The sequence below is a fragment of the Apteryx mantelli genome, chromosome 22 (genome assembly GCF_036417845.1).
Source record: "Apteryx mantelli isolate bAptMan1 chromosome 22, bAptMan1.hap1, whole genome shotgun sequence".
Lineage (NCBI taxonomy): Eukaryota > Metazoa > Chordata > Aves > Apterygiformes > Apterygidae > Apteryx > Apteryx mantelli.
This window is the reverse complement of record NC_089999.1, coordinates 8617374-8641539: the sequence shown is the minus strand read 5'-3', so window position 1 is coordinate 8641539 and position 24166 is coordinate 8617374. Positions and strand designations below refer to the sequence as shown.

The window sequence follows — 24166 nt, the reverse complement described above, 5'->3', positions numbered from 1 at the left end:
GGGGAGCCAAGAGCAGCCGGCACGGGAAGGGGCTGGCGACTACAGTCCTTCGAGGGCTGCTAGAAACGTTGAGACCGCTAGATGTTGGAAGCTGAGAATAAAGCCATCAGCATCCATAAAGGAACCAGACGTGTTTAACAAGTTGCTCAATTAAATTTAAGAGAAAAGAGGAAAAAAAACGCACAGTGTTTTTGTCTTGCAAGCCAAACCACCCGCTACCTTGGCTAAGCAGAAGTCCAGAGCCATCACCCGGGGCCTCCAGGAAAGCTGGGATGAGTCCAGCTCCTGGGGCTTATGCTCAGCTGGCTTTGGGAGCTAATTTCCAGATGTTCAACCGGAGACAGGCAGTGACCTGTAACCACCCCTGGGGCTCGGGGACATGAACCCCCAGAGAAGGTCCAGCGGCCAGGCTAAACCAAACAGAAAGTCTGGGAGAGCCCAAAATAGCAGCCGTCCCCAGGGCTAAGCTTTTGCCAGAAAACCGGTGTTCCCTTCAGCTTCGACAAGCCTACAAGCGCGAGGTTACTGCTGCAGCATCATTTCACTGCATCGCTGTGCATTTAGGAAAAGAACCCAATTAAACCATAAAGTAACGAGATTTTGGGAAAATGAAATCGAGTTAGCCAAAGAAGCAGCTTGATAAATATCTCCAGTAGGGATAACGAAGGAGAGGAGATGCTTTCATTTGCATGCCCTACCACAGCTCCTCTGCATGGTCCAGAGCCGAAGACGCTGGATTCAAACCTTTTGTAAAAGCAGGGTCTTACTCTAGGTGAGAATCACCGCTTACGTGTTATGTGAAAGTCTCTTCTCTCAGAACTTCTTCCCCCTGACTTGTTTTTAATTTCCTGCTACACAAAATTCAAAAAATAAGCATTTGGGATCCATCAAAATGCTTTGCCATAATTATAATTCTTGGACTGATTATAAAAATGTAAATATCCTGTTGCTGGAGTACTCCATCTTCTCCCCTCAGGTCCCGCTCCCAAATAAAATGTATTTATATACTTCTCCTTATGAAACATTTTCCTCTCAAGGAACCTGCAGCATCCTATAGAGAAACTGTGCTGGAACATTTCCAACAAACTCCACTCCGGCGTAATAAGAACCTGCGGCCGAGGCCCCATTAATAACATGCATTTGCAGGAAAGGCAATTTGCACGAGTGCCAACAGAAAACCAATCAAGAATTTAAAAGAAAACAACACTTTGGGATTGTCGCTGCTGTAAATGACTTCCTGGAAGCCAATTTGACCAGAATAAGAATTTGTTCAAGTTTTCATGAAAACAAACAATAGGAACATTTTCTTTAAACCCTAGTGCAGAAAGGAAAAAAAAAGGCTGCAAATGCTCTTGGAAATGGACTTTTATGATTGAGTATATTAAAAATATCCAAATAACTATTGGCTCTACATGAGCAACTGCCCACAATGGAGAAAGGAAACAACTGCACTTTGCCATCGGGCATCCTGTGGCATTTTATTCTGCCCATCAGCCACCTCTCGCTGACCACAGCAGGCTGCAGATCTGCCCCTGGCGTTGCCAAAAGCCAGAAAAGCCCAGGAAAAGCTCACCGAGGACGGCAAGCATGAAACCGGGCGGCATTTCACTGAGCTCCACACGCTGGGGAGTCTATCTGCATTTCCTTGTTACTTTAAATAGATTAAATTCCATTAATGCAAAGGGAAAGAAAACAGCATTTTTGGTTTTAGGGGGAAGGGAGAGAAACTTCAACTCTGATCCTCCAGTCTAGTTTTCTCATCAGAAACCAGACCAAGGAAGGAAAAAAAAAAAAGACGAAAAATGGCTCCCCACTGTTTTTCCCGTTTCGGTATCCGCCTGCCGGCGGACCCGGCTTCCCAAGCCTCCCACCGGGGATGGGAACATCCCCATCCCGCTTCTCATAGCCCATCCCAAGGAGAAGGCTCAAGAGCATCCCCAGCACCCTCTGGTTTTGGAGCTGTTCATCGGAGCCATGAGCTGAACCTGCCTCCCTGGTGTCCCGTAGGTTCCTCCTCCTGCTGGGCAGCTTCGCATGGAGCCGCATGCGGCTTCACCGCAAGCTCACGGAGTTATTTCGCTTTAGTAGACCCTTTCCAGGGGTGCAGGGATTTTGCCCTTTTTTTGGAACCAGCAGTGGTGATACCTTGCGTAGCTGCGGCGCGAGTTGGCCATCGCGGGAGCCCGAGCGACGCTGCGGAGACCAGCGCAAGCGGAGCCACCAACCCATCGCCTCCAACGTGAACCGCTCCGACCCGCTGGATTGGCGGGTCCCGGGAGCGCGGCCCAGCTCCGAGGCGGCACCTGCAGGCCAAGCACCGGGCAGAGGCAGCACCTGGGACCACCCGAAGCTTTTAAGATGCCAGTTCGGCTTGAACAGCGCGAGCGAGCTTGGAAAAAAGTGCAAGGGGAAAGAAAGAGAGGTGCCGTTACTCCGAAGCAGATTATTCCACCCTCCCTGCCAGGGCAGGGCTTTTTCCTTTAGGATATTTTCTAGTGCTTCTGGCTCTCGGTTCATTTGTTCAACTGGGGAACAGCAAAACCAACCGTTCGGGCATTTGCCAGAATTACTATTCATCGGCGGGGGAAAAAACGCTCCTCTGCCTCCGGGGTTAATTGTCGGAAAATCTGGAGCCTTCTCCAAAACTACGTTTCGCCCTTCCGTGTGCGCGCGGATGGGACCTAAATACACGCGCGCGGTTTACGGTTGAGCTCCAGCAGCCGGCAAAAGAGGCGTTTGCTAACCGCAACGCCTGGCGACCGCGCGCGGTTCAACAGCGGCGCCGCGAGCGGCTCCGGGTGACCCCGCGCCTCCGTTGGCGACAACCTCCCCGCCAGCGCGACCGACAGGCCAGAAATACCGACCGTAAACGGAAATCCCTATTTGCTACGTGTCACTTGAATGCGGCGCAGGGTGGTAACAGCGGCACATCTGCATTGCCCCCACTCCGCCGAGGCGGCGAACGTGAGGAAAGACTATGGACCGTGTTTGCCGTTACTCTTCCCTGGCAAATCCTCCCAGCTCCCGGCGCTTCGGGGATTTCTTGAGCCAGAGGTTGCACCTGCACCACGGTGCTTCCTGGCCCCTGACGAAGCTCTTCGCCACCAATTTAATTCCTTTCTCAACTCTCCGTGCTTTCGGGCCCTTCCGCATCCTTCGACGGGGAGTTCTGCACGTGCTGGGTGAAAAAGCAATTTCTTTCGTTGGCTTCAAGCCTGCTGCTTGCTAACGACGTGACGCTTCGATGCAACGCGAGCGCGGTTTGAGCCTCCTGATTTAGTCTTGCATCTGGCTGTAACGTACAGCAGAGGAGGCGGGAGGGAGGCAGGTCTGTCTGCACCCGGCAAAATCCATGTCTGCAGGTAAATCCATGGCTTGTAACTTTTGTAATTTTGGAAAAGCTCTTCGGTTCGAAGAAGCCATTGAAAAGCCCCAAAAGTATTCCCGAGCAGAGCTGCCTGCTGCAGGTGTCTGCCCATCAGACCCCAAAACACACAGACCTCCTGGATCAGCGGCGTTCTTCCACGGTGTAACTTCGCATGAAATGGGAGCAGAAGGGGAAGGCTGGGAAAGGCGAGACGCCCACCCGGCAGAGCCCTCCGCGGAGCACGGAGCCGGGAGCCTGCCACCTCAGGAGCATCCTGGAGCCTTGGGAGCGTCCTGGTCCTTGGGAGCATCCTGGCACCTTGGGAACATCCTGGCCCCTTGGGAGCATCGTCGCCGGCAGCCAGGTCTCTGCTCATCCCACCGGTTTGACGCGCACGGGCTGATTCAGGGATAAAGCGTACGCCAGGGACAACGCTGGTATTTACACCCCCCTGGCCTTAAAAGAACACTATTTAAGACAAAAGCCATGCGCAGTGCCGCACACTACTGGTTTTTGAAGGCTGGCCCTTCATTCTGCTTCTCCACCGTTGAGCGGACGTCCCCAGGAGGTGTCCTCCCAGCGTACAACTTTCCACGGATAAACTCCTTCCCGACAGTCAGGCCAGGAGCCAGTGGGGACGTCCCCGTCCCCCAGTGCTGGACGCGGTGGCCGTGCAGGGCCGGCGGCTCGGCCCGCAAGTGGCAGGGGCAGAAAACCAGCTCAGAGGAATGAGGTGGAGGAGCGTCACCAAGAAGTCCTGGCCGGCCACCTCGGGGCGGACAAAGGAACAGCTCGGGCCGGGCTGGTCGCTGCGGTTCGGCTGTCTCGGAAGATGGATTCTCCCCAAACAAAGCAGCAGTTTTGCAGCCACATAGAACAGCAGAGAGCAAAAATGCAGAACAAACTGTACTTCCAGGGATCACCTGGAGGCGTCTCAGTCGCGGATGCGCCAAGGGGGACAAGCTCAGGAGGCAGGAGCCCGGGATAAGCGTCGCCTGGAGAGGGGCTGGGGGAGAACAGCTGACAGGGCGAATCGCAGTCGCTCCGGTCCCAGCTGTACAAGACACTTACGTCACCTCTTGAGTAATTTAAGCAAAGTCCAAAGAGTCCCCGAACGACCGACGTAGGAAATGCCTAGTGACCACGAAGGGGACCGAGGCGAGGAGGACAAAGGCGATGAGAAGTGCACCGTCTGGTGACACGCACTGCAAAATCACCCACATCCAGATATTTCTCCCGAATCCTTATTGTTTTCTGGTGTCTCAAGGATTTCTTTGTTTTGCTTTTTTTGGCTGTAGCGAATACCTTGAACCGCAGCGCCTAAGCGCACGCCTGGCACGGTGCCGTGCTGCGCGTGGCTATGTGCCAGATCAAACAGCAGATCGCAGCTCTGCTGGAAGACAGCTCCCTCCCATGTGGTCCTCCTTAGCGTTGCAACAGAGTTTCCAAACATTTCTGCCAAAATATCAACAATATCCTGGTTTTATGTGTGTTGGCTGAGTGCTGTGCGTAGCAGACCAAACCCAAGGCAAGCACCTTCCATAGGAGCTGCTCTAAGTAGTATCTGCGTGCCAGGCGTCTTCGGCATGGCATGCATACGGGGCTTGTCCGTGGGTGTAGCCGGGAATTGCCCTGGAGGAGCCCAGCCAGCTCTGTCTGCAAAAACCAGGGATGAGCCGGGCACAGCAGCCTCTGGACGGTCCAGCGCCCCAGGCAGCGGTGGAGGACAGGGACGATGAGATCCACCTTCCTCCGGGCGCTTCCCCTCCTTCACCCGTGGCTGCCGAGAAGCAGCTGCCCTTACATTCATGGAGCTGGAGACGGGCAGATACGGTCACGGAGGTGGAAAAGCTCAAAAAGAAAACAGCAAAGTGCTATTTTCTATATGCTGGCTTACAAAGAAAACAGCAAGACTTCCCGGCTCCCTCTCACCGTGCTCCCGACGGAGGAGCTTCGCCGGCCGAGCTGCCCGGCTCGGGGGCTGCCTGCTTCGCACTGCAGAGGAGCAGCGACTTGCAACCCCCCCGCGCAGCCCAGCGCCAGCCAACGTCCCCGCCTGCTTTTACAGCATTTACTGCACACCCCGGGAAGCATGTTGCAAGGCCTCTCTATCCCCGCCGATGCCCAGGACGTGCCCAGGACACCGCCAAGGGCTGCCGGTCACAGCTTTTCCCGTCTCCTGCAGCGGCTCCGCACACGCACACACCGTCTATCTACAGGGCGAGGAGACGGCATAATTCCTGCTCCGGCCTCCTCCCACCGACGGCGGATTTGCACCGGCAGCTCTGAAGGGCCCATTTGTTGCAGGAGCCACAACTCCCGCGTATCGCTCGCCCACCGGCTCTGGGCGGCCGCGGAGGATTTTCTCGCACAAATGTTCATTCTCTTTTCGCTTTCACAGCGAAGGGTGCATTATCCAGGCACTGGGCTCCCCCCGCCCCGTGAAAATCCCCCTTTTTTGCTTCACAAGGGCTTTGTAGAGAAAAAAAGTGGCACACCGCATTCCTGCAGAACAGAAACGCATTGTGGCCCTGGCGAAACCAGGAGCGGGATGCTAAGAGATCATTCCCACCACCGACGACGAAGCTGCCTAACCTAAGTTCACCGCAAGATCAAAACACCCTTCTCTCCTATTTTAACAAAACCAACCTTTATAGACTGGCTTCCACTTCTCTCCCCTTGCTTTCGTATGAATTTAGTGGGTTTGGCCCAAGCAGACGAGCTGGGTCGAGTTCCCAAGGTTCACAAGCCCAACTGAGGACGGTTAGACGTCTACGCAACCGGCTTCCAAGCACAGGGGAGAACCTCTAACCCACGAGCGACCACAGGTTAAAACCTGCCTCAGCTCGCTGGATCCTCCTGATCGCACGTGAAGCTGGCCCAAGCTACTCGTTTCCGCCCTTAACAGGGTATTTTGTACGGGACTTCGCATCAGAAGATCTTACGGGAGCAAAAGGCAGTTCAGGCTGACGCCCAGTAAAATCGGACCCTGCAGTGCCCATTCCAGGCTAACGTTAACTTTCACGTAAAAACCCACGCGTGACGCATTTACCTTTTGGGCACAATCTGGAAAGGGAGTGAAATCACTGCAAAGGATCCGTTTCTGCACAAGCTAAAATACTTAGGGCTCTTGTCACCGGTGTGAAGGGTCCCCCGGTGCTGAGCAATCCTAGGGAACAAGATGACGGCTGCTCCAGCAAAATACGGCATCTTCTGGCCCTAAAGAAAAAATCCCAAGCAGGCTTGACCCCGGAGCTGAGCCGGAAGCACGCTTCCCAGTGAAATGCATTTTACCGGCACGTTGCCACATCTCCTTTAATACCATCCCAGGGGCGTTGCTAAAATATAATGTGGGAAAGCAGTGGGAAATCCTTGGTGTTGGGATGCCTGGGGAGGTGAGGGGTGTCGAGGCAGGGAAGGAGGCGGCAGCGAGGTGTTTGCAGCAGTGCTTGCTCTCCCCGGCAGGGTTAAAAAGCAACAAGCTCCTTTTGTGATTAACTCCAGCCTGGTGCAGCAGATCGGGAAAAAGCAGCCTGTCACCCTGGTGCGCTCCGAGGAAAATGAATTTTAACTTTGCAGACGGCCAGGGAGGCCGCTCCAGGCACTCGGCATGCTTTTGCGAGGAAAAAAGAAAAAAAAAATCTGTCGGAGGAAAAGCGATTCTGGGCGTTTCCTCTGTTTTTGCTGCCGCCGCAAAGCAGTAAAGATGGCTCCGGCGTGGTGTCCAGCTTCCCAGAAACAGGCTGGGCGGCTGAAACCCCCAGGGACAAGGGCGACGGGATTTGGCCCGCGGAGTCCAAGTGATCGAGGCAATACCAGCAAACGTGCACGTCTTCAGAGAATGTTTTCCCTTGTTTAAGACCCGGATTTGACCAACTGTAGTAGGGCTTTGTCCGATCTCCTTTCCATAACCGCGTTGCAAACGACATTTCCGAAATCGCAGAAATCTGATGATACCTGGGGAAGAGGCACCAGGGCAGCGAAGAGCAGAGCCGCGGCGGGCGAGGGCGCGAGGAGAAGGGCAGCGTTCGCAGAGCTCGTGGAGGGCTCCGAAGCTCCGAAGGGTTTCCGAAAGCGAAGGAAGCGCCAACCCGCCTCCCGCCAAGGCAGACCCGCAGCCTGCGCGCGTCTGGGTGCTCCGACGCCGGGCGGCACCGCAGACCCCCCCCAGCTCGGCTCTCTGCGGGCAGACACCGCCCGGGCATCGACGCCGGGCCACTAGCCGTGAGCCAGGCGAGAGGAACATCCGTCCCCGTAGGCGCTGCGAACCTCTCAACCCCGCGACTGGGGAAACATTTTAATTAAAGCGAGAGATGAGGCTTGCGCTAAGGCAGCTGACTCGATTGCACAGCGGCCTCCGCTCCCCCGAACACGCTCCCCGCCGCTCCGGGTCGCAGGGATAATTAAACTCTAATTCCTTCCCCGAACCCTTCGCACATGCCTAAAGCAGCTGCAGGGGAAAGAGAAGTGCTGCGTGTCGGGAGACGGGCAGAGCCACGGGCCCAGAGAAATTATGCTGCTTAATGAAGCCATGCCACAGATTGCAATGTGTGTGTTACCTGGCTCGTTAGCAGCCGGCGCGCTAATGAGTGCGGCTCCGGCAGATGGGACTCGGGAGCACACGGCATCGCAAAGCTCCAGATTTCAAATTAAGAAAGTATTTTCAAGCAACTTTCCAGCTCCAGCCCAGGAGTTCTCCATCAAGGCCTCCGCTGCCCGTGCAGCTGGGTTGCAATCCGTAATTATTAGCAGGGAACCAAGGACAAAGCCAAAACACTCATTAAAACGTCAAGAAGCAGAAGACTGTGCAGAAGACCGGAGACAAGGCTGGTGTGTCTGAAGCACGTGGCTACGTGCTTCCCACTCCCAAGGCGAGATGCCTCCTCCAGGGAACCCGCTAAGGGATCCTCCAGGCAGGGCACGGGCGCCGGCTCCAAACCTTCCCTTTCTGACCCCAAAGTTTTCTTGCAAGACTGTCAGGAGAATTCCTCTCCCATGAGAAAGAAAACGAAAAGGAAAAGCAGCCAAAGGAAGAGAGTGAAGAAAAAGGAAAAGAGACAACACAAGAAAGCGCTATCGGCACGGCTGCAGCCTGCAACCCACCTTTCCCGAGGGCGACTTCTCCCACCTCGCCTTCCCCGGGAGGCGGCCGTGCTGGCACGGGGCTGCGGAGGGAAACCCCGGCTCCCGGCACCGCGCCGATCCCGTCCGTGGCCCGAGGAGCAGGCGCCGCTTCCTATTTCTACCTCCTTTTGGGGGCCGTCACTGCAGACGCCGCAGCGAGTGGGAACCCCGGCACGCGGTGCTGCGAGCACCCTTACGGGCTGTGACGGGCGCCTACGGGACGGCGGCGGAGCACGAAGCCCCCCGACGGTGCAATCCAGCAGACGTGGTGCCCGGACTGGTGTCTGTCCCTGCCGCCAAGGCTCCTTGTGCAAATCCTGCCCAAAGCATCAAATAAGAGTTTATCGATGCCCTGAAGCAATAGTGACTGCGGCTCCTTCTGCTCCGCGGGAGCCGTTTCCAGCGCGGGCAGCAAACCCAGAACGCCGCCCCCGCGCCGGGCCAGTCGCCCCTTTCCTGCTTCCCTCCCGTATTCCAGCCAGGTTGGGCTTTTCCTGGAAACAGCTCCTCCGCAAAGCAGGCAGCGGGGCCCAGAAAGAGGGCACAGGACCCCTCGCAGCATCTGTGCCGCGCCGCGGGGGTGTTTCCCGCTCCGGGGGCTCATCGCTGCCGCTGCCGCCGCTCCGCTTTCCGTGAATAACTCATACCGGATTGGATTGCTCTTGCAACCCAACCCAACACGCAGCATCTTCCCTCACTTCTCCTGCAATAACCCACAAAATCAAGTACTGGCAGAGCCCTCCGGCCGTATTAGAACCAAAGCCTTGTTGTCGCATTTGTGAACTGAAGCCGGTTTCCCTGAAAAATCAGGAAAGGGCCTTTCCTTCCTCAACGCCAGCTGCTGGCGCCGGGTCCCCACCGCAGAGCGTGGCGGGTGCCCCGGGGAGCATCGCTGGGCGTCGAGCGGGGGCAGCGAGCGAGCCCCGGGCTCGCGCCGAGAGCGGCCGAGCCGCCGCAGACCCGGTCCACGACGCAGGACTCGGTTCTCCCAGGCTTCACCGGTGCTGGGGCTGCTGCGGGAGACTCAAAATCCGGACGGATTCCCCAAAGGTTGGAATTTGCAAAGCTGCAGCTCGTCCCCCCCAGTACAAATGTCCGGGCTGACGGCGCCGTCTCGGTGGCTGCGTAAACAGGGTTTGTACAAGAGCAGCCTCTAATAAACCCGAATAAAACCTACCTTAATTACGAGGGTTGTCTGTATCTCCTCACCAAACAGCTTCTCCCAGGGACAGTCAGTCTCCCAGAAAAGCAGCGCACGAGAAGAGAGAGCAGGGGAGCGGGGTCTTCCCCAAAATGTCCATGGGAGCTTTGAAGAAAGGCCGGGAATCCCCTGATTCATTGGCTCTACTTAGCTCAGTAAATGCGAGAGCAGCCTGCAGCGGGATGCAAACGGCTACAGACAGGCCCGGAAAACTGTTCCTGCAGGCTTAATTTTTATTCCTGATAAAACAGACCTGTCCTCTGCCACTCCACCGCCGGGGACCGAACCGTCCCTGCTCATTAGTGCACCGAGCTGAAGCTCGTTATCTCGCAAAGAGATGGACGTGGAAAACCACAGGCTCCTGCTGCCTGGAGCCGGCTCCCAACTGTGGGAGGCTCCAGAGAAGCCGCCGGCATCCGGCTGCACACGGCACCGAAAGGTGAATTAAATAACCGAGGTGACGGGCATCTGCTCCCCCATCCGGGAGACCTCCCGGCAGTGTGACGGGACGGCGGAGCAGCACCCGGTGGCTTAGGACGCGGAGAGAGGGGACGATTCTGGGCCTGTTTGGAGGGTTTCGGCATGGCCGGGGGGGGGGGGGTGCCCCCGGTCTGGGCAAACGAGGATCTAGAGGAGGAGGACGAGCTTGCGGCGCGCTCGCGCAAGCGCTCCACGCTGGTAATTAGGGACAGGGCTCCGTAATTAAAGACGGAGCGGCAGAAAACGCTGCCTTAATTTTTTTCCTCTTCGAGAGCTCCGTGTCTTCGGGGCTCCAACGAACCCCCCGCTGCCGCAGCGGCGCTACTTTAATTGCGCCCCAACGGCATGACGAGGGGTGCTCGTTTCCGATGCTCATTAAGACCAAAAATAAAAAAAGAAATAAAAAAAGAGGGTAAAGCAGCACCCGAGCTCGGGGCTCTTCCCGGGCTCCTCGTGCTCAGCTCACGCCGGGCTGCAACCCCCAAACTGGCCGCACCTCGGCGGTCTCCTCGCTGCTGCTTTCCCGGAAAACAGAGCAATTCCGAGCTGGCAAAAGGCCTTGGAAATGCTCAGAATCAGTCACACAAAAGCGCAGTCACGACTGTCGAGAGAACAGAGGCGTTTCCCCGCTTTCGGTGCGCTCAGATCGACGGGGGCCAGGGGCTGCGGGGACGGGGCCCCCCGGCTTGTGCGGCCACCTAAGCTCTTCACTCCTCCGGGTCTGTTTTCCCCTCCTCTTCCATCATCTCCCTTCGGACCAAGTTTTTGCCTGCTAGGGGTTAGGCTACGAACAGCACCGGCAAAAATAGGAACCAAAAATCCCCCGGGAGCGCTGGCAAACGCCTGGATCCAAAGCACAGCTCCGCCGCACGGCGACTTTGCATGCTTCTCGCTCTCTTAAAAAGACCAAGTTAAGAACATACAGGGCGTCACGTCACGGAAACCGAGGAGCCGCATCCCCGGCGGAGATGGAGGGCCCCGGGGAAGCCCCCGGGACGGCCGCGACGCGCACACCGGGCTTTTCCGCGCCCGGCTTTGGAGGACGCGGAGCTTCCCGGAATCCCATCGCCGCCCGGCAGGAATTAAAAGGCCGCCGGCGCCCGCCGGCACCCGCCGGCACCCGCTCGCGCCGCCGCCGCCCCCCGGAGAAGGGACTCACCAGGCCTGGGGCTTCCTCCTGGCGAGGCCGTGGCGGCGCCACTGCGAGTGGGGGCTCAGGTGGTAGGTGAGCTGCCGGCAGAGCTTCTCCATGGCCCCCAGCGCCTCCCCCTCCTGCGGAGACAAGGGGGAGCCCGGTGAGGGGGCGGTGGCCACGCCAAAAACCGCCTCCTTATCGGGGGGGGGGGGGAAAAGCATTTTTTTTGGGGGGGGGGGGAATCCCTCAAGGACGTGGTGGTGTCTCAGTTTTGATCCAAATTCCCGCGCGGAAGGGCCGGCCGGGCAAAGTGCCAACTCGGATGCTTTCCGAATTGTGCTCGTGAGACCCCTGGCAGCGAGCAGCCCCCCCGGCTGCGGGGGGGGGGGGGGCGGCTTCGCACCCCGCGGCGGCTCCTCCGGCAGGGCGGGAGCTCGGAAAAGCAGGATGATCCCGATGGAGCCTCCCGGCTCGCTTCCGCCTCCAGCTGGGCACCGCTGGCCCTCGAAACCGCAGGGCTTTTTTAAGGGAAAAAACCCGCAAGATGGATGGGGAAGCCTGGAATAAGCTTTTCCAGCTGCTTCTCCAGCTGCGGCGGTCAGTCCCCTCTGCAAGACACTAAGCCTCGACTGAAACGGGGGCAGTTTATTCCCAGACATGTCCGGGCGCCAACACCACCTTCCAGAGGAGGAAAGCCGGGCTTAAGTGCATATTTAAATCCCTGCTTTTCAACACATCGCCTATTGGCCTGCTTAGCTTGAAACAGGAGCTTGAACCCCACAGACCGCGATGGGACCTGCAGCCTGTGCTCAGCCTCGGAGCCGCGGGAACCTCCCAGCGCTGGTGCCCCGGCGGCTGCTCCGGGCGCAGGAACCTGGGAAAGCTTGAAAAGCATGTTTTATTTCATGTTTCCTACTGGAAGACCTGAAAACACGCTGCAGTCCTGCTTTAATTAAAGGCTCAGTACGTCTTGGGAAGACGATGGCACACGCTGCTCCCTCCGCGTAACGGCCGTTTGCTCGCTGCCTGCAACGTCTCCCTCTCCCGCGAGGGGAAACCGCCACGAATTTCTACACCCACCCTAAGTTTTAGCTCCTGCAATTTATCTTTGCATCTGCAAGCTGTTTGATCCCTTTCAAATAAAGAGAACCAAAATAATTTGCCATAAAGCAAAGAGAGGGGAGAGAAGCCAGTGAAGAACACTTTGGGGAGAGTCTCAATCACTGCACAGCTGGCGGCGACGCTCTCCCGAGCGCCGAAACGCGGGGCGAATCGCCTAATCGATGCTTTGCGTAGCCGCAATTCTGCTGCAAAATAAAAGCTACATCCTGAGATTAGTGTTTGGAACCTCAGGGCTAATATTTACAGCTAACTATTATCTTGCATTTCCTCCCCAAATCAGTATTTGGTCTCAGGACCCCGTACGCTTTGGTTGCTGCAAGTCCCGCAGAAACCGGACAGGACCGTAGGACCCACCACCGCAAGCTGCTTGTTGCCACCAGCTTTCATTTAACCTATTTTATTCGGACGCTTCCTTAGCGCTGCCGGCCCTGGAGGAAAGCGCTGTGCCACCTCGACCTTGCCTGTAATTACCCGATGCCCAGCTGGTCCGCGGTGACTGACGGCTCCTCGGTTGGGCTGTGCGAAACCACTGCTCCGACCCGTCACAGCCACAGAGCTGATCCTCTGCTGGGAACGGCGACGGCAGAGCTCAGGCAGCAGGAGTAAAGGCCAAAACTTCTGCTCGGTGCAAGCAACAGCTCGGAGCATGCAACACGACAGACGCGATGCTGCAGAAAGGCTAAATGCGAGCAACTCTTCCAGCTCCAGGCTGAGCGCTGCGAACATGAGCGCTTCCAAAACCCAGAGGTATTTTGGTCCAGACCTGGAAGAGTGGAGCATTGGGCACCACACTTCCCAACCCTGTGCCTCAGTTTCCCTAACTGTAAAATGACGATAACGCTCCTTCCCTTCTTCACACAAGGTTTGAAGAACTAGGAAGGAAGAGACACTCTGAAAGCTGGCTGGCAGTAACAGGATTTAACCTCAAATGTTTTTAGTTCACCCTGAGCCTGAAGAAAGTGCACAAAAAAGCAACCGTCTCACCAGGATGCAACAGGACAAACGGAAACGTGTCCTGGGCACTGACAGCCTTCGGCAGTCGGGCTGGAAAAAAGGGTGACTGGTTGCCTGCAGCTCCAGGAACAGCTAGGACCAGCTCAGCAATATCCATCGGAGCTTCTCTGATCCATGCTGACGAACAGTGCGTGGGGCTTTGCAGCCCGGCACGCAGCAGCCCGGCCAGACATGCCCATGCTCAGGTCCGCAGCCGCCGGCAGTGCTCGGTCCATAGAGGTCTGCGGCGAGTCCTGCTTATTAAACCATCCATTTCTGCACAGCCAGGTTGCCAGCAGACCATTTGCTCGCTGAAAATTCACACTCAGGCGAGCGAGGCTGGAAACAGGTGTTAAAACAGCCATCCAAGCGCGCGAGCCACTCAGGAAAACCTGCGAGACGCCAGCTCCTCCTTGCACCCATTTCGCAGGTGCTCTTCAACGCCAAAAGTAAATAAATAGCGGTCCCGAGAGCAGGCAGGGAATCAATACGCTTCCTTCCCAGGCAGTAAATTATGTTCTGATTAAAAGCTAAATGAGCTGAACTCAAATGTCAATTACCCTCAGAAAACATCAATAAAACATGTTGGTGCTGTTTAATGAGGGACCTGCTTCTCGATCCGTCATTTCCCTATAGGACACTTCCTTGACTTTATCGGAGAGGCTGCAGGTGCCGGCCCGGCAGCGGGACCCACCACGTCACCCCAGATGGGGCAATGAAACCTGCCTCCACCACCCCTCGCTGTCGACTGCTTGGCCCACGGCCGCCCTGGGGGGACATCTGTGTCCCCAGCTGCTCTGTGTCCCCACCAGCCTCCTGCCACCGGCAGCATTCGGACACGGGAGGAGCTTTTCCGCTGGCAACAAGAGCGGAGTGAGGTCGAGCCTGGAAAGCGGTGAAAAGCCTGCATTCCTGCAAGGCCCGTTAGGGCTGCAGGAACTAGGAATTATGTTCAAATTATGAAGCAGCACACAGTGATGTTCCCAACACGGTCTGCGGCTGGCCAGCTCTGGGGAAACACGCTCGGCAAACGCCTCCTCAAGTAGCTCCTCCTTCCTTGTCACATTTCTTTTTCCTAGCAATCCTTCTCGTCTTGCGGTTCTCCGGGAGCGAGGGACAGGAGCAAAGTCCGCCTGACCCAAGTTGGCTTTGTGGAGTAGATGGCACACGAGTGACTGCTGAAGCACGTGCAAACACCAGGAAATGCCGCCTCTCACAACCACCCTGGAAGGCCAGAAGGACTTCCATGGGGAAGCAGAGGCACACGGGGCGGTAACTATTTCTTAGCTTGACCTGAATCACAGGAATACCACGGGAACGGCCAAGCAAGGGCTGGCTGCACCATTGGAGATGCTGCAGGTGGACATGGGTGATCTCCAGAAGACAAGTCTGAAAGCCCAAAGCATCTCACGCAAAGATGTAGCTGCTTCTTTACAGTCAAGGCAGGCAGACGTAGAGTTGCTGGGATTTTTCCTTCTCTTTGAGGCACTGAGACCCTTGTGCTCCCTGCCCTCCTCTCCCGCTCTGGATTTGGCTCCGAAGTTCACGTCGGACGCTTGGTACCAGCTGCCTTTTGAGAAAAGGTGGGACATTTTCTAGAGGCTGCCATGAAATCTCTTCTCCTGCTCCAGGTACTTTTTCCATCTTCCGCCCCAGCTCCGACCTCTTTGATTAAGCTCCTCACTGAGAGCCGGTGTCACCCAAGAGGCGCTGGGGACCTTGGCAGAAGAGGGCGGTGGTGGACGTGGTGCTTTGTGCATCGCTCACCACCTCATGGGGCGGTCGACATTTCAGCGGCGTAGCAAAGTCCTCCAAGCTGTCAAAACCCATCCTGTGGCATTTAGGGAGGTTTGCATATGATCGTGCCCTGATTAGAAAAGGTCTTTTTCTTATTACGGGAACTGAGCTCTGCCAGTCTGCGTTGAGATTTGAGGCTTAAACAGCTACTCATCAACTCACGAAATCCCAAAATATTTCAACACCCTCCAGTTTTCAGCAAAACACCCCACATTTGGCGGGGGGGAACAGAAAAGCCATTTTCTGATGAAGAATCTCAGTCAGCTCTTCCACGGACAGTCTGCGTTTATACAGCCTCTTTCGCGCAGCTAACAGAGGCAGCGAACAGACGCAGCAGTTTGAACAGAGGCAGCGAACAGACGCAGCAGTTTGCGCAACAGAGGCAGCGAACAGACGCAGCAGTTTGAACAGAGGCAGCGAACAGACGCAGCAGTTTGCGCAGCAGTTCGCGCAGAAGGGCGCGCGAAGGGACGTGCGAAGGGACCTTCATTTCTGTTCCCTGCGGTGTACACTTCCCCAATATGGTCGTGACACGCCGCACAGCACGTTCCCCAGCGGCTGCTGGAGTTGCTGTGTCAGAGGCTTGGACCCAGACTGGCCCTCTGACAGTAGATGCAGCTCTACAGGTCTCAGGCTGCAGGGAGTGCTTGGGGCCTCTCCGGGAGGCCTGGGCTGGCAGCCAGCTCTCCTGCAGGAGGTGTGCTGCTGTTGACGAGTTGTGTCGTCAGGTAAGGGAGTTACGGGAGGAGGTCAGTAGGCTGCGCAGCATCCGAGAAGCAGAGCAAGAGATAGACAGGGTATTCTCGGAGACTGTGCAGCTTCGGGAGTCCCAACCCCCTGCAGCAGTGGAGTTGCCAGAGGGCTCTGTGCCGTGTGAAACGGTACATCATAACATCACAGAAGAAGGCTGGAAACTGGTCACTGCTCGTGGGAGGAGAAAGGCTCCTACTCCTCCTGAAGACCTGAAGCTGAAGAACAGGTTTAGTGCCCTCCAGGATGAGGAGGAGATGGGCATGGCTGCCAGGGAAGTAACCGGGACAACAGACCCTGTGCCCTACCGGAACACCCGGAAAAAGCAGCGGGTGATTGTTGTGGGGGACTCCCTGCTACAGGGGACGGAGGCATCTATCTGCCGACCTGACCTCTTGTCTAGAGAGGTTTGTGGCCTGCCGGGGGCTCGTGTGAGAGATGTCATGCAAAGACTGCCAAGGCTCGTCCATTCTTCGGACTATTACCCACTGCTGCTCTTCCATGTGGGCGCCAATGACACCAAGGGCAAACTGGAGACCATCAAGCAGGATTTCAGAGCTCTGGGGATGGTGGTCAAGGGTCTGGGAGCCCAGGTCATCTTCTCCTCAATCCTGCCAGTGAGGGGGATGGATGAGAGGAGGAGGAGACGGACTTTCCAGGTTAACGACTGGCTGCGCCGCTGGTGTTGGCAACAGGGTTTTGGTTTCTACGACCATGGGACCCTGTTTGAAGATCGACAACTGATGGCGAGAGATGGGATCCACCTCACGAGGCGGGGCACGCGGGTCTTTGCCAACAGGTTGGCCAACCTGGTAAGGAGGGCTTTAAACTAGGAAAGATGGGGGAAGGGGAGAGTTATAGTGACAGGGTAGTTGGCAAAAGACTGCTCAAGTCAGGATGCCTCCAGCAGGTGAATGCAGCCAGGGAAGTGCGCATGGGATGTGGCTGTGGAGGACCCTCTTGTATCCCTCCTGGGAAACCTGCATGCTCAATCACCTCCCTGAAATGCCTGTACACCAATGCACGCAGCTTGGGGAACAAACAGGAAGAACTAGAGATGTGTGTGCGGTCGCAGGGCCATGATCTCATTGCCATTACAGAGACATGGTGGGATAGCTCGCATGACTGGAGTGCTGTCATGGATGGCTATGTACTTTTTAGGAAAGACAGGCCAGGAAAGCGAGGTGGTGGAGTTGCTCTTTATGTGAGAGAGCAACTGGAATGTATTGAGCTGTGCCTAGGGGTGGATGAAGAGCGAGTCGAGAGCTTATGGGTAAGGATCAAAGGGCAGGCTAATAGAGGTGACACTGTTGTGGGTGTTTACTACAGGCCACCTGATCAGGATGAGGAAGTGGATGAGGCCTTCTACAGACAGCTGGAAGTAGCCTCACAATCCCAGGCCCTGGTTCTCATGGGGGACTTCAACCACCCCGATATCTGCTGGAAAGACAACACAGCTAGGCACAAACAGTCCTGGAGATTCCTGCAGAGCATTGGTGACAACTTCTTGACCCAGGTGGTGGAGGAGCCAACAAGGAGAGGTGTGCTGCTGGACCTCGTACTAACAAACAAAGAAGGACTGGTGGAAGATGTGAAGGTTGGGGGCTGCCTTGGCTGCAGTGACCATGAGATGGTGGAGTTCAGGATCCTGCGAGGAGGCAGCAGGGCACCAAGTAGGATCGCAACCCTGGACTTCAGGAGAGCAAACTTTGTCCTCTTCAGGGACCTACTTGGAGGAATCCCATGGGTGAGGGCCCTGGAAGGAAGGAGTGTTCAAGAGAGTTGGTTAATATTCAAACATCACTTCCTCCAGGCTCAAGAGCGGTGCATCCCTATGAGTAAGAAGTCAAGCAAAGGAGGCAGGAGACCTGCATGGATGAGCAAGGAGCTCCTGGCAAAACTCAACCAGAAGAAGGAAGTCTACAGAAAGTGGAAAGGGGGACAGGCCACTTGGGAGGAATATAGGAATGTTGTCAGAGTATGCAGGGATGCGACGAGGAAGGCTAAGGCCCGTTTGGAATTAAATCTGGCTAGAGATGTCAAGGACAACAAGAAGGGCTTCTTCAAATACATCAGCAGCAAGAGGAAGACTAGGGAAAATGTGGGCCCTTTGCTGAATGGGGTGGGTGCCCTGGTGACGAAGGATGCAGAGAAGGCAGAGTTACTGAATGCCTTCTTTGCTTCAGTCTTTACTGCTCAGGCCAGCCCTCAGGAGCCCCAGACCCTGGAGGCAAGAGAGAAAGTCTGGAGAGAGGAAGACTTTCCCTTGGTGGAGGAGGAGTGGGTTAGAGATCATTTAAGCAAACTTGACACCCACAAATCCATGGGCCCTGATGGGATGCACCCACGAGTGCTGAGGGAGCTGGCGGATGTTATTGCTAAGCCACTCTCCATCATCTTTGAAAGGTCATGGAGAACAGGAGAGGTGCCTGAGGACTGGAAGAAAGCCAATGTCACCCCAGTCTTCAAAAAGGGCAAGAAGGAGGACCCAGGGAACTACAGGCCAGTCAGCCTCACCTCCATCCCTGGAAAGGTGATGGAGCAGCTCATCCTGGAAGCCATCTCCACGCATGTGGAGGAAAAGAAGGTGATCAGGAGTAGTCAGCATGGCTTCACCAAGGGGAAATCATGCCTAACCAATCTGATAGCCTTCTATGATGGAATGACTGGCTGGGTAGATGAGGGGAGAGCAGTGGATGTTGTCTACCTAGACTTCAGCAAGGCTTTTGACACTGTCTCCCATAGCATCCTCATAGACAAGCTCAGGAAGTGTGGGTTAGATGAGTGGACAGTGAGGTGGATTGAGAACTGGCTGAATGGCAGAGCTCAGAGAGTTGTGATCAGCGGCACAGAGTCTAGTTGGAGGCCTGTAGCTAGCGGTGTCCCCCAGGGGTCAGTACTGGGTCCAGTCTTGTTCAACTTCTTCATCAATGACCTGGATGAAGGCACAGAGTGCACACTCAGCAAGTTTGCTGATGATACAAAACTGGGAGGAGTGGCCGATACGCCAGAGGGCTGTGCTGCCATTCAAAGAGACTTGGACAGGCTGGAGAGGTGGGCAGAGAGGAACCTCATGAAATTCAACAAAGGGAAGTGCAGGGTCCTGCACCTGGGGAGGAATAACCCCATGCACCAGTACAGGCTGGGGGTTGACCTGCTGGAAAGCAGCTCTGCGGAGAAGGACCTGGGAGTGCTGGTGGACACCAAGTTAAGTATGAGGCAGCAATGTGCCCTTGTGGCCAAGAAGGCCAATGGTATCCTGGGGTGCATCAGAAAGAGTGTTGCCAGCAGGTCGAGGGAAGTGATTCTCCCCCTCTACTCAGCCCTGGTGAGGCCACATCTGGAGTACTGCGTCCAGTTCTGGGCTCCCCAGTACAAGAGGGATGTGGCACTACTGGAGCAAGTCCAGCGAAGGGCCACAAAGATGATTAGGGGACTGGAGCATCTCTCTTATGAGGAAAGGCTGAGAGAGCTGGGCCTGTTTAGCTTGGAGAAGAGAAGGCTGAGAGGAGATCTTATCAATGTGTACAAGTATGTGAAGGGAGGGTGTCGAGAGGATGGGGCCAGACTCTTTTCAGTGGTGCCGAGCGACAGGACGCGAGGCAATGGGCACAAACTGAAACACAGACACTTCCATCTTAACATGAGGAAAAACTTTTTCACTGTGAGGGTGACAGAGCACTGGAACAGGTTGCCCCGAGAGGTGGTGGAGTCTCCTTCTCTGGAGATATTCAAAAGCCGCCTGGATGCAATCCTGTGCAATGTGCTCTAGGTGACCCTGGTGGAGCAGGGGGGTTGGACTAGATGATCTCCAGAGGTCCCTTCCAACCTCAGTGATTCTGTGATTCTGTGATTCTGTGATTCACCCAGAATTGGGCTGCAACGTTTCGCAAACCTTTAAATTACAGACTCTCCAGTCATTGACCCCACCTGGCATCATTTGGGCAACCGAGAATGCGAAAAAGACTTCTCATCCCTCCACATGCTGCAGCGACGGTTGCGAATGTCTGGCCTTAGACATAAGCAATTCTGTAGTTTTTCACCCATCTGGGGGAATTTCGATGTCACTGATTAGGGATGTGCTGGAGGGGCTTCCCCAGGCAGGGCTGGTCCTCCACATTTGACTCGTCTGCACCCAACAAAAAGTCTGAAATCAGGAATCTAATTCCACCATCCAGGGAAAGCCCAGATTTTCAAGGGGGATAGCAGATAGCCAGAAAGGTGGTTACTCCAACACCACCTCCGAGGAGGGAAAATGAAGCCACAAAGGGGTTAAGAGCAGACCAACCCCATGCACAAACCACCCCAAAAAATCAGTGTCCTGCACAAGTAGGGTCCAGGCACTTCATCCCACCGCTGTGGCACCGGTACTGGGGATGAACGCAGACTTAGTCGTCTTTTATAAGCTGTTGTGCTTCAAATATAGTTGATCTTCCTGACATTTTAATGGATTTTTTTTTTTAAATGAAAGGACCTTCCCCATGTTTCTGTATCACAAAGTGTGGTTAAATAAGGGCTGCGTCCTGCCGCTTCCCCGCTGAAGCCAGTGAGGTGTATTTTTTTCATTTTCTTTTTTAAAAAGGAAAATAAACGACAGCAGAACAGCGCTGCAGACGAGACTCTGATTAATCGGCAGCCACACACACGCCAGACGGGCCGATGGCCTGGGAGCAAACCCCTCTGGCCCCAGGGGCGCGAGCGCCCGCGCCGGTGGCAGCGACCGGACGCCCCGGCTGCCCCTCGCCCGCGGGAAAGGCGGGCAGCCCCATCCTCCTCTTGCCAGCTTTTTTCCCCCTCCTCCCTAAGGTTCTCCAGCCTTGAATTTGCCAGTAGTGATATCATCACAGCTCCTCTAGACCTCGCCATTATTCAATTTTAACCTTAATTTTTAAAAGAACTGCAAAGAAGAAACCCTCAGTGCAATTTCCCCCTGTTTCCAAGGCACTCCGTTCAGCTTCAGCGCGCCCACAAGAGCTTGAAAGAGAACGTCTCTCTTTCTGTAAAGAAAACACGAGCAGAGGGCACGACATATTAAGCTAGGAAAGAGCGAGAGTCGTCATTAGCGGAGCCTGAGCTTCACAGTCCGCTTCAAACTGCAGGATGCGTTAATGTGTTGCAGATGTCTTAAATACCCATAAAGAGCGATCTTCACACTTGGAGCAAGACTGGCAAAAAAAAGGAGCATTAATGCAGAATATAACTGATTTAGACGGTTGAATCACCATTATCCCCTTTGCTTTCATATTAGGTGTTGGGTGTTTAGAGGTTTTGGCATTCATAAATCAGCTTCCTTTTATGATGTTTCTTACAGCGAAGAACAAATAACACTTAGCGCTCCCACAGCACTCTGCATCCGAAATCGGCTGAGTGTTTTGCAAAAAGAGGCACAAGGGCCACTTTCCTAGCGCAACTAATAGCAAAAGAGGGAGCTACGAAGCTCGGCGAGGCGACGCGCTCGCCCGGCAGACCGGTACCCGCGTGGCCCTGCCGTCATTGCACATCTGAAACATCAGCTTCTGCTGCTCCATAATTTAACGTGATGTCAGCAACTTGGAATGATAATTCAAATCCCAGAGCAAGCAGTAACACACATGGTGGGAGAGGAGGATTATGCGCTTGGCTGGGGGATAACGGCGCAGGGCTGGCGGTCACGGTATCCTGACTCTATTCACCCTGTATAAGTCTAGTTTATTCACACCGTGTCTTAGCCACAGGTCACAGCTCAGGAGATAAGAGGAAAAATGTTCATTTTAGTTTCAATGCAGCTTCATCAGAAACAACGGGTTTTCAAAAACGCAGGACGTAAAAACCCAACAGCAGCTGCAAGTTAAATCCTTCTGCCACAGAGCCGAGAAAGGCTTAGAAATACATTATTCCACCCAGGTCACAATAGCTAGTTTTTCTTTACACACTTTCTCTTGCCTTTGCGGGTGACAATTTATCCACCCGAAACCACACTGCAAACCTGGTCAATGTGGAGCTCAGGCGGGAAAAAAGGCACCTGAGCCAGGGACGCAGCTAAGCAGGTATTTCTCAAATGACACAAAAGCGAACGAGAAAATAGATCTTCGCTCTACCCAGAGCTACGCGGCAAAACCGACTCTGCTCCCTGCACCAGCACATCACCTTTCCAGCTACGCCAACCGCTCGGATCGGAGACACGCAGATGAACAAAGCCCAAACCCCCCTTTGAAAGGTTTCTCCTTAGCGGCTGGAAGGGCCATCCCAGCCTCAGGCTGGTCCGGAGACCGGGGCACGTGCCGCGGGATGGCACGAGCTGGTGCCGCAGGGGAAGCGAGCAGCCTTTGCCCAGGGCTTCCCTCTCTCTGCTCCCTCTCGCTCGGCTCAACGCTTATCCCGCCTTCAGCGGGTCCCCAGACAGGGGGAAAACCTGACTCACTCGCTATCGCGGTCATCAGGCATCCACACACGTGGCTTCGGTCTGCGGAAAAAGAAACTGTTTTAGCTTTCCAATAATTTACGGCCAGAGATTCCTGCTGGCAAAAAGAGCCGAGCACCCTTTGCAGGGGCCCTGCGCTCCTCGGGCGGTTGTGTTTTCGGCTCCTCCTTGCCTCCCCGTCTCTCCGGGAACGGGGGGAAAACGCGGCTCAGCGCCGGGAGGATCCCGCACAGGCAATGCCGGACGTCCGGGGGTACCACTCAACACCATGCTCCCGTGCAACAGCAGCTTTTATTTGACCCGAAACCGTCCCTGGCAGGGAAGGATGCTGCGAGCCGCAGCCAGAGGCCGTGGCTGCTCCAGCGCAACGTCCCTGCTGCTTTCGGAGCTGCTGTGCTTGTGCTGCCGGCGCGTCCTGGCCTTTCGGGGGACGGGGTGGTCGCGAGACCACGGCTCAGCTGAACTGCGTTCCACGTTTGTAACTAGGGATGGGACCAAATCCAAACCCTGGCTTCCAGATGAGCTGGAAAAAGTTTCGCACTTGGCTCCTGGAGCGAAAGTCACCCAAACGCGAGCGCCGCGGGAAAGGTGGGGATCTGGCCGGGGATCGGAGCGACACGGCTCCAGCCGTGACACTAAATACTCCGACGTCCAAGTGAAAACTCACCCAAGCGGTTTCCAGACTCGGGCTCATTCGAGGCGCTCCGGGCTCGGCCAGCGCAAGTTAAATTTCTTGCCCCGCTGCTGGTTTGAATTTGCTCCCTGGAAGAAGCCTCCACCGAGCGGCGCTGAGCTGCAGACGCGCTCGCGGAGCCCGGCCAACGTTTCCTGGCCACGCGCAGCAGTACGTGTTCACCCAGAGTTTGGAAAAACTATTCAAATTTTATTTTAGCTCGGAGGAGAGGCCGAGAGGTCACCTTTAAGCGAAGGGTGGTATAAATAGAGGCTGAATGGAAAGAGCAACGTAAAGAAAGCCAGAGGAATGCTCTCTCTGGGGGAGGAGGAGAGCGAGAGACCCCAGCGCTTTCCTGCCGAGGCACAAAATGGGCATTGAAAAATTGCAGCTCGCCCCTTAGAACTGGGTTCCTGCAAAATTTCCTAAAGCCAGGCTTTGCACCCTGGAAAAGCAGCGAAACACGCTGCTCCTGGGGCCCGCGGCAGCGGGATTGATGCAGCGGCCACCACTCGCAGGGGGATTAACGCAGCAGCGGCAGCCGCGAGGGACCGCGGGTCCGGGGAAGCCCTTCTGCCGCGCGGCACCGACACGGCTGCTCCGACCGCTGCAAGCCCAGAGCCAGGCGCCAAAGGCGTTCAACCCGCAGCACCCAACACGGGGTGCAGAAGAGGAGCCGCGCTGCTGCGCGGGCTGCGCTGCCGGTGTTCGGGTTTGCTGTCGCGTGTTTCGATTGCGTGCAACCTCCGTGGTTTGCAAGAAGCCCGTAATTCAGCACTGCGCCTACGTACTGACGCTGGCGCTAGCTTTTTTACAGCACTTCGTGCCAGACGAAATGCGAAAGCAGGTCTTGGGCCGCGGAGCGCTTCCACGTTGCATCAGTGGCCCCCGGTTATTTTTACGGCAGCAGCCTTGGCCGCGGCTCCCTGCTCGTCTCCCAGGGCGAAACGTGGAGGAGAAACCAGCTTAGTCACACCGGCTGGGAGAAGGGCAGCTTCGGCAGGGGAGCGGGGCCTCTCGCTCTGGAAACACGCCTGTCAAAATAGGTTTCTCTAGTTTCCCATCCCATCGCCCAGTGGGGGAGGAGAGAGGAAAGCGTTTCTTCTCCGTAAGAAAAGAAAAAG

General features: G+C 55.7%; 1 protein-coding gene across 2 annotated transcripts in view; it reads right to left on the bottom strand.

Moving 5' to 3' along the window:
* LRRC75A (leucine rich repeat containing 75A) overlaps window positions 1–24166 on the bottom strand; it is a 44709-nt gene that overhangs the window by 2207 nt on the left and 18336 nt on the right. Inside the window, exon 3 of one of the 2 annotated variants that reach the window (XM_067309697.1) lies at window positions 11332–11444. The exons of the other annotated variant lie outside the window; for it this stretch is intronic. Coding sequence (XP_067165798.1) covers window positions 11332–11444 — 113 coding nt within the window. The remainder of the gene's footprint in view (window positions 1–11331; window positions 11445–24166) is intronic. 2 annotated transcript variants of the gene reach the window in all.